A 9,509-nucleotide genomic window follows, 5' to 3' on the forward strand; every position below is an offset into this window, starting at 1 on the left:
AGGATGCTCTATATAGTCATTAAACCATTAATGGGAACAGCAAATTTACTCTCTTTGCATCCCCACCCCCAGCAAAATTAACCCTCATTTGTAGAATCCCAACTTCATACCTCAGACAAAATCCTTGTGCTGCAGCACAGATGCCTTCAGGAGGCCTTGTGACACTTGTCAGGCTGGAGAAGGACAAGATGTCACTATACTGTCTCCAAGAGTGGCAGTGCTCTGGCACCTTTGTTCTATTCCCAAGAGCAGGGAGGGAAAGGCTGGTGACAAAGTGCAGCCTGGAGCACTGCACTGTATCATCATAATATGGACTGGTGTGCCAGTCCAGGTGCTCATTTTATCACACTGGATTAGGGCTTTAGTGCTCACACAGTTTAAACATTAATATTTGCCTATTTAAGCCATAGGCACCAGTGCAGCCTGGCCACAGAGGCACTGGCCATGGCTGAGTTTGGGGATCTTTTATGTGCTCTGGGGGAGTGTGGGCTCTATCAGAAACTGCTGATCCTGCTCCTCTCCCTCCCGCTACTTCTCAATCCTTTCCAAATGGTTGGCCAAGTGTTCATGGTTGTGGAAGTGCCTCACCACTGTGACACCAGCTGGATCCGCGCCGTGGGCCCCAACCTGACGGAGGAAGAGCAGCTGAACCTCACCCTGCCCCGCGGCGCGGACGGGGAGTTCCAGCAGTGCTCCATGTTCTCCCCGGTGGACTGGGAGCTCGATGCCATCCTGGCCTACGGACTGAACGACACGCAGAAGTGCAGCAGTGGCTGGGTGTACCCCTCAGAACAGCCACCCTCCCTGCTGACCGAGGTCTGTACTTGCTGCTTGTTGTGCTGGGATGGGATAGGGAGGGGATGGGAATATCCCAGCTTGTGGTTTGGTCAGCCAGGGTCAGCTGTGGTGGGAGGGGGTGGAATATCCTGACTTGTGGCTTGGTCAGTCAATGCCAGCTGTGGTGCAGTCAGGTTGAGATTTACTGCAGGATTTTGCCTACATCACACAGATGGCAGCTGGAATCCCTGGGAGCTTGTCACAGGAAGGCCATGATGAAGTGACCATGGGGCTGTGAGTCCAGCACATGTTCTGTCCACCATCCGTCCCCTTTCCACTATCCAGACCTTTGACTTTATGATGTAATTGCCTGGAGAGACCTTTTGGGCATCCCTGCCACAGTATCCCCTGTTCTTCAGCCTGGTTCTACTCACATCATCTTCTCTGTGAAAGACATTTGCCTTCCAAGTGCTGGTCATTGATATTTTTTGGGCCTCCAGAAACCTTCAATGCTGCAACAAGACATGCCAGGGCCCATGCAGTTGAGCAAAAGCCTTGTTTATCAGCATCCTCAACTTCTCCATTCTGCCTTATCTCCCACCTTCTAGTTTACAGGATAGTGGTCTGTCAAAGTTTGTACTTGATGTTATTGGAGGTATTTTCCATACTAAATTATTCCATTATTCTGTGATTCTCTCTCTGAGGACCTTTGGTCTTTTCTCACTTTCCCTCATGCCTTCTCCCTCCTTTCCTACCTGCCAGCTCCAACACTTTCTCACACATACCTTCCACAGAGCTGGGACAGAGGAGAAAGTCCAGCCTCTGGCATTTTCAAAAGCTCTTTGGTGTCCCTGAAGCACCAAGTCCATTTCAGACAAGGCTTCTCTGGAGGTGTCAGCAGCTGCATCCCTTCCCCTTCCAGTCCTCCTTTATTAGTAAAAAACACTGCTCTCCTCTTTCTGCCCTGCCTTTTCAGCCAGAGAAGAAAGCTGATACAGATCTCACCCCAAGGCCACATTTTAAATAAAACTTGACAGCCAGGTCGCTCCCTCAGGGACCTTTGGGCTGGAGGGGAATCCTGCATATCCCAGTATCCAGTGGATGGGCACCAGCATGCAGAGGTATGCTGAGGACCTCATGTGCCCATCCCATCACTGACTGGTGTCCTAAGTGCTCACCATGAAGGGCTCAAGCCCATGTGAGGGGTTCTCTGCTCCCAGGGGCTGCAGCAAGAGCTCAGGCACCCAAATCCTGGATCCACCATCAACCAGAAAGGCTGCCCAACCCCAGACAGCAGCTGGAGTCTGTCAAAAGCAACAGCATCTGTGTTTTCCTTCCTCCAGTTTGACCTGGTGTGTGACAGGGCAGTCCTGAATGATGTCTCCCAGTCCATCTACATGGCTGGGCTTCTCATTGGAGCCATGATCTTTGGGATGCTAAGTGACAGGTGAGGAAACACAGTTCATTCCCAGAGACACTGCCCAGCACCCAGGGACAGCCCAGATCCGGGTGCAGACTGTAAATGCATTGCTCCCTTCACAGGATGCAATCCCCTTGCCTGAGATAGGGCATCTGGACCCACCTGAGAGGTCTGGAAATGTCTGAGGGTTGAAAAGAGAGGCAGATACAGCCTTGTTGGGGGGGTTCTTCAGGAATCACAAGTTTAGCCCCTGCTGGTGTCTCAGTCTTTGCCAGAACCATGATGGGTCAACACTGGAGACATTGATTTTTCTGCACATTATTTCTTGGGGTGTATAGAAGAGCTATGTTCAACAGGATGTCAAATCTCCTCTGGGTCTCAAATCACTTTGCATCCCTCCTGGGCTCTTTCCTCTCCCCTTGGGGTCTCTCCAGGTACTAACTGGGTCTTCCCTCTTCTTCCACAGGATAGGCAGGCGTCCAGTCTTTCTCATCTCCATCCTCATCCAGGGGGTATTTGGCCTGGGAATTGCCTTTGTGCCCCATTTCTATGTGTTCATGGCCTTCAGGTGTGTCGTGGGAGCTGCATTGTCAGGAATTATGATTACAGTTGTATCCCTGGGTGAGTGGGAGGCCCTTGCCCTGAGGCAGCAGATGTGGCCTCACAAGATACAATAACAAAAGAGAGCCTAAAAAATAAAAAAAGCCTGAACCTTTGTTTTTCCTTTCAGCTACAGAATGGGTTGGTATCTCCTACCGGACAAAGGCACTGTTGATTACTCACACGGCTTTCGCCATCGGGCAGATGTTGGTGGCTGCCTTAAGTTATGGAATTCGCAACTGGAGGCTGCTGGAGATTGCAGGATCTGCTCCTATGTTTGCCCTTGTCTTCTACATCTGGTAAGGAGGGATAGGGCAGAGCTTCACAAGGACAGAACACTGATGTGAGGGGTGTGAGTGAGGAGGAGGCAGCAGCTCAGAACCAAGCTGGGTCTTTCCCCTTGGAGTGCGGGTGCTGGAGGAGCTGCTGCAGAGCTCAGCACATCTCCCTGGGCACTGGGCTGCTGAGAGCAGCAGCTGCTTTCCTTCAGGTCTCCAAATGTGGCCTTGGGAGCCTAAATTTAGGGTGTTTAGACCCATTAATCCCATGGGCCCTTCACTTTAGAGTAGGGCTTGATGATCCTTGTGGGTCCCTTCCATTGCAGACGATTCTGTGGTTCCGGGGTGTGATTGTGTGGTGGCCTTGCTGGACGTGCTCCCAGAGAAAGGGGCTGTGGGCAGCTCAGCAGGACACAGCAGCATGTCCTGGCCTCCTCTCCTGGCAGGGTGCTCCCAGAGTCAGCTCGCTGGCTGGTGACCAAGGGCAGGATCGAGGAAGCCAAGAAGGTGCTGCAGAAGGCGGCCGCCACCAACAAGCGCAGCCTCCCCCCAGAGCTCCTGGAGCAGGTACTGGGGGTTCCTGTGCTCAGACACTGCCCTGGGCCTTGCAGCACCTCTGGAGCTCAGCTCATCCCAGAAACATCTCTCCATTCCCACTGGGGGTGGTCTGGGCATGGCCTGGGGGTGACTCCAGCTTCAGCTGAGCTCCACAGGGATGAGGTCAGGGAAGAGGCCCAGCTTCTGCTGAGGCTCAGCCTGGAGCTTGCCGGGGCACACCTGGGGATGTGGGAGGGACTGAAATGCTTGCCTGGCTTTTCTCCCATAAGGATTCTGGGAGTGTGACTGATGAGCACAGAGTCTGTTTAGTCTGTGGGTTTCCACACAGAAATGTCTGAAGGGGAGTTCCCTCCTTGCTGATCACAAAGTTCCTACACTGGGCAGATGTTCATCCTGAGGAACCTCTCAGTCACCACCCCTGTGCTGGGCACCCAGAGCACAGTGGGGCTGCCCTCCCTCCCAGAGCACTGGGGGTCACAGACCTGCCCCTCCGTGGCTTTCCATGGACTGCGGGTGGAAAAGGAGCTGGACATGGGCTTCCTTTTCCTGCTCTGACTCTTTGATTTTCTGTGTTTGGAAGTTGAAGCCTGAGAAAGAGGTCAAGTCTGGAAGTTTCCTGGATCTCTTTAGGAAGAAGCACATGCGGAACGTGACTTTAATCATGTCGTGTGCCTGGTAAGACATTCCCTGGTCTCCCCTGTCAAAACTTGTAAGTGAAAGAAAATAAGTTGATGGTTGAAAAGAACAGTAAATTAAAGTAATTTTTCTGGTAACATACATGTGTATGTCTTTATCTGCTCTCATTCTACCTCCACAAACTGGACCAGATTTACCATGTTCTGGCATGGGAAGATCATTATCCATGATACTGTGGGTTTTGTTAGAAAAGCTTGAGTAATTCCAGCTTGGGTAATCCCTGGCCCCTGGAGGAGTTTTGCACCTATCTAAAAGCTTTGGGTTCAGTCTAGAATTTTCTGACCATATGGAGATCCATTCTGCTTTTTCTCTGGCAACTATGTCTCACACAACGGTCAAAGGTGCTGACTAGAACCAAAACAGAGATTGTTAGGAATTTAAATAAGTTGCATGTGTTCTAACCTTTCTAATTTTTGGTTACAAACCCCCAGAAAACCATCTGGTGACATATTCTATTCCACTTTCCTTGAATTTCAGGTTTGCAGACAGCATTGTCTACTATGGGCTGAGCCTCAGCGTGACAGATTTTGGTCTGGACATCTACCTGACACAGCTGGCCTTTGGGGCAGTGGAGCTTCCAGCTCGAATTTCCTGCATTTTCCTGCTGGAGTGGTTTGGGAGGAAGAAAGTGCAGGGCATTCTCCTGCTGCTGGCTGGCCTGATATGTCTCATCCTCACTGGCATCCCTGAAGGTGAACCTTCCCAGCCTGTGGGCAGAGCGGGGCAGTGCTCTCCACATCCCTTCCCTTGTTCAGAGCCATCCTCCCATCCTGGCAGACCCACAATCACTCCCACAGGCTCAGCTGCCCCCACTGTCACAGCCCAGGCTGCTTCATCCCCAACATTCTGGCTTGGATTCCTTCTTGGATTCCTTCTCCCTCAGGGCTGTGTCTGGTTCTTCCACAGCTCCTGGTCCTTGGCTGGCAGTGTCCATTAGACAGCACCCACCCACTAGACACCACCACCATCTGGCAGAAAGCTATAGCAGAAGAAGTGCTTTAAAAGCCACCATATCTCCCTTTCTTAGATGAAGAGAAAAAGCAAATGCTCACTCCCTTTCATCTGTTTGCATCTGTTTGTGCCCCAGTCCATACCCCACTCCTGCGACTGTGCCAGGGCTGTGAGTGAGACTGAAGGTAACAGAGGGGCTTCCCAGTACTTTCCAGGTCAGGGACATGGCATTTCCAACCAAGCACTCCCCAGACACCTGTACTGGCTCAGCAGCTCACTTCAGTTGCAGAGCTAGAAAATGCCCAAGGCCTCAGGAGAAATCTGGGTTCCCTTTGCCAGAGGGTATTTTACAGGTAAGGGTATGCTGGGGATCATTTGCAATTAGCAAGTCTATTAGAAAGGGCCATCCCAAGAAATCCCACTGCAGAGAGTTCTGGTCCCAAATGAACCATCCCCTGGAGGTTACAGTGGTGGTTTCTCCTCCTCCCCTCAGACCAGCCCGTGGTAATCACCGTCCTGGCCATCATCGGCAAGTTCACAGCCACGGCCGCTTTCTCCACCTCCTACGTCTACGCCGCTGAGCTCTTCCCCACCATCCTCAGGTGAGATGTCCCCACACATTAGAGCTTCCTTCTGCCATGGCTGGAGGTGGCCATGGGGCCACATCCAGTGCAGGAGTGGATGTGGCCTCCACACCTCCCTCTGCCCCTCTCTCCCCCAGGCAGACGGGCGTGGGGCTGTGCTCCACCATGGCGAGGGTGGCCGGGATCCTGGCCCCGCTGATCATTCCCCTGGACCAGTACCACCGGGCCATCCCCAAAGCCATCTTTGGGAGCATCCCTGTGGTGGTGGCCCTGTTCTGCATCCTGCTGCCCGAGACCCGCGGCATTGACCTGGCAGATGACACAGGGAACGAACAACCTCTAGATGAGGTGGGTACAAGGAACTCTGAACTTCAGGAAAAAAAATATCCAAAACCACAAATTTAAGACAAAAAAAAAAAAAAGTCAGAATCAGGGATGAATACAGTCTCATCTCCTCCTCTTTCCATCTTATCTTCAGGAGCAGGAAACTGAAGTGACTCTCTGAGACACCAGAGATGATGACAGACTTGGAGAAGGACATCTGCAGATGCTCAGAGAGGAAGCAATGATTGGAAAGGCATCTACCAACAGTCTATCTGATTCCATCATTCTTGAAGCAGACCAGGGAGGCATTGCTGCCTGTAAACTGGTCTTTCAGATGCTGAACACAATATCCATGGTCACAGGGAGAGGACATCTATGTCACTCTGCCTTTGGAACAGATGCACTTCCAAGTGTCCCTGAAACCCAGTTTGGTCATGCCTGGCTGGTCTCCCAACATGTTCCCCAGTCCTTTGCAAGCTGGTACCCATGGAACCATCCCTGTCGTGTTTTACAGCAATATAGAATCACTGTTGCAGTAAAGACACATTTCTTCAGCCACCATAGCCAATCTTTATTATTCACAGATCATATTTATATGGTTTCCTAAAGGTATTGTGTTTAATTCTAATTGATTAGTAACTTATTGCAACTCAGTTCACTGGTTTGTAGTTGCTCATGTCCGTGCATGCTAAAGGCTTTCTTCTTTACAAATGTTTACTTTTGTTCTTCACAGATTCTCACGAGTACAGGCTTCTTATTTTCACAGGTGTCGGATGGTTCTCACGGGTAAAGGCTGCCAGGCTGATTCTCACAGATACCTGTCAGGTCAGGTGTTAGCTGTACCCAGCCAAAGCAGAAGGCCTGAACTGTGATTTTAAAGGCCTTTCTTTGTAAGGTGTTACCTGTATGCAACAAACCACCAGTGGTGTGGCTGTGCTGGGCAAAAGCGGGCACTGGGTTTGTCCCTCCTGCACTCAGTCCCTTGGGTCGTCGGGCTGCACGTCAGCCCAAGCCTCGGTGTTTGATCAGGATGTCACTGCACCCCTGTCACACACGTATTTAGCTTTTCTTTCCATGTGCTGTTGATGTTGAGTTTCTACATGAATAATATAAATTATGTTCTGAGTTTTATAAGAGACACTTGTAATGCAATATGTGAATAATAAATAGTGTTGACTCTTTTTTTTTTCCTACTGTTTCACAGTTGGCCTTTGTAGCTGCTCTTGGCTCTGGAGTGTTTTCTACACAGAAGTTGTAAGTCTGTAATTTAACATGCAGATGGAAACGAGCTTTGTTTCCATCAGACACAAACAATACAGAAATAGAGTGTTAAAACAGAGTGGCTGAGTTCAAGAAGGACTTTTTTCTTTTTTCAAAGTCTTCCAATGAACAGTCTGCATTTATTTTCTTTACTGGCAGCTGCAGAAGTTTTCTGAGTTGCATGGGAATGCTGCAATTCAATACCAAACTGTGTGGGCATTTGGACAGTTTTCCTCAGTCACGGTGAGCCTTTTACAGTGACCTTCTGTTGGCTGCTGCCAGCACAGTCGTGACATTTTAGTGTCATCTAGTGTCATGCAAAAGGATGAGAAGGGTGGGCTCTTTTCTGCTAATTTGTTTGCCAGCAGAGGATGTATTTCAGTGCCCTCTGATGAATCTATCTCCTCAAGCACATCAAAGAAGGAGAAGGCTGCTCACTCAGATTTGCTGCACCTTTGGTTTCCAATCTCTTTGTGCTCTAGTAAATGGTGGTTTGAGAGCTGGGGTGTCCCAAGTCCAGGCCAGATGTTCCTGGAGCTGATACTCATTTTGTGCTTTGGCTTTAGTGCACAAAATCACCCCAGTCATGGGGAACTTGGCCATGTCTGGAGATGGGATAGGGAGTTTGCAAGGTCTGGGCTTTGGCACTGGAGGGAACGGAACTGGGAAAGGGGCTGGAGCACCTGGAGCAGCTGAGGGAACTGGGAGAGCTCAGCCTGGAGAAAAGGAGGCTCAGGGGGACCTTCTCACTCTACAAATCTCTGACAGGAGGATGCAGTCAGCTGGGGCTCAGTATCTTCTCCCGAATAACAAATGACAGGACAAGTGGAAATGGTCCCAAGTTGCACCACGGGAAGTTTAAATTGGATAATAGAGAAAATTTCTTCTCCACAGGGTTGTCCAAGACTGGAACAGGCTTCCCAGGCCACTGGTGGAGTCACCATCCTCGGGGGTATGTAAAAGACACAGCTGTGTCATTTAGGGATGTGGTTTCATGGTGGATCTGGCAGTGCTGGGATGATGGCTGGAGCTAGAGGTCTTAGAGATCTTCTCCACCCTAAATGAACCAATATTTCTATAGCTTCTTGCACAGTCAGGAGAGCAACTTTAATGCTCATCTCCTCACCTCCTCAGCAATTCCCTGCTGGGTCCCTTTTTGCAAGCTTTGCTCTTCTCATGGACCTGGGGCTTCCCAGCATGGGCTCAGGTGAAAGGAGAGGGTGATGTCCTCTAGGTAAAGGGGAAGGTCCAGGATCCTGACACCTCTGCCCCACAGCACAGTTTGTTGGTGTCACTGACACTGAAATTGTGCTGATTATCTCAGTGGTCCCTGTGGGGCTCCTCTGACAACAGGAGCTGTTTTGGCCCTGCTTCTGTGTCTTTGGGTTATTTTATGATGATACTCTATTCCTGATAATCTCATTTATGTTCAGAAATGGCTGCTGTACTTCACGGTTGGCCTGGGGGATGGGTGTGAGCCCTGGGGGCTCCTGCACAGGTTTTGTTCAAAGACTCACTCCAGGGTGTGCTGGGTGCAGTACAGACTGGAGGTTACTTTGCTGCTGTCTCGGTTTAGAGATAAATTTAGGAGAAAACAGCCTGGGATTAATGTTTCCTCCGAGAGAAGGGCTGCAGTAATGCCTTTTGACAATGGGAGAAATGAATACTAGTGGGTGAAAGTGGAAAAAAAATCCTGATTATTAACAAAGCAAGGTGCCTGCAAGGCACAGAAAAAGACTGAATAAATGCTAGATATTTATTTTCAGAACCTTACCCCCTACCCAATGAAAAAAACCTCAAAATGCTCAGAGAAGAAATGAACAGGCTGGCTGGCCACATGGTCAGGAAGGCACAAATGGCAGTGACCCCTTTGTCTCAAGGAAGGGGAAAAAGAGTTAATGTAGCAGCCAGATGGGAGCCTGCTGAACCTCTGGCATTGGTCTCCACTGCAGAAGAAGTTGATGGATTTTGGTGTCCTTTGTCTTGTTGGTTCAGCTGTTTTTTCTGAGGCCTCAGGCTTGAAGCGGCTCCCACCAGTCTCCTGCAGGTCCTGGCCCATCT

At 50.2% G+C, this 9,509-nt stretch overlaps 1 protein-coding gene across 1 annotated transcript; it reads left to right on the plus strand.

The window, feature by feature from the left end:
* Nucleotides 1–444: 444 nt before the first annotated feature.
* Nucleotides 445–7,446, plus strand: LOC110484544 (solute carrier family 22 member 13). Its single transcript, XM_077782969.1, has 12 exons — nt 445–816; nt 2,121–2,224; nt 2,664–2,818; nt 2,928–3,096; nt 3,522–3,642; nt 4,214–4,308; nt 4,807–5,021; nt 5,774–5,882; nt 6,002–6,212; nt 6,551–6,668; nt 6,922–6,974; nt 7,393–7,446. The coding sequence occupies exons 1-12, from the start codon at nt 445–447 to the stop codon at nt 7,444–7,446; spliced, it is 1,776 nt and encodes a 591-aa protein (XP_077639095.1).
* The last annotated feature ends 2,063 nt before the right edge of the window (nt 7,447–9,509 follow it).

The sequence above is a fragment of the Lonchura striata genome, chromosome 1 (assembly GCF_046129695.1).
Source record: "Lonchura striata isolate bLonStr1 chromosome 1, bLonStr1.mat, whole genome shotgun sequence".
In the NCBI taxonomy this organism is placed as follows: domain Eukaryota; kingdom Metazoa; phylum Chordata; class Aves; order Passeriformes; family Estrildidae; genus Lonchura; species Lonchura striata.

Bases quoted from the DNA above. Each gene is read 5' to 3' on its own strand.
- LOC110484544 (XM_077782969.1), top strand. From the start codon at position 445: ATGGCTGAGTTTGGGGATCTTTTATGTGCTCTGGGGGAGTGTGGGCTC. The intron at 3,643-4,213 runs GTACTGGGGGTT...TGTGTTTGGAAG, and splicing joins CCCCAGAGCTCCTGGAGCAG to TTGAAGCCTGAGAAAGAGGT. The intron at 6,213-6,550 runs GTGGGTACAAGG...CCATGGTCACAG, and splicing joins ACGAACAACCTCTAGATGAG to GGAGAGGACATCTATGTCAC.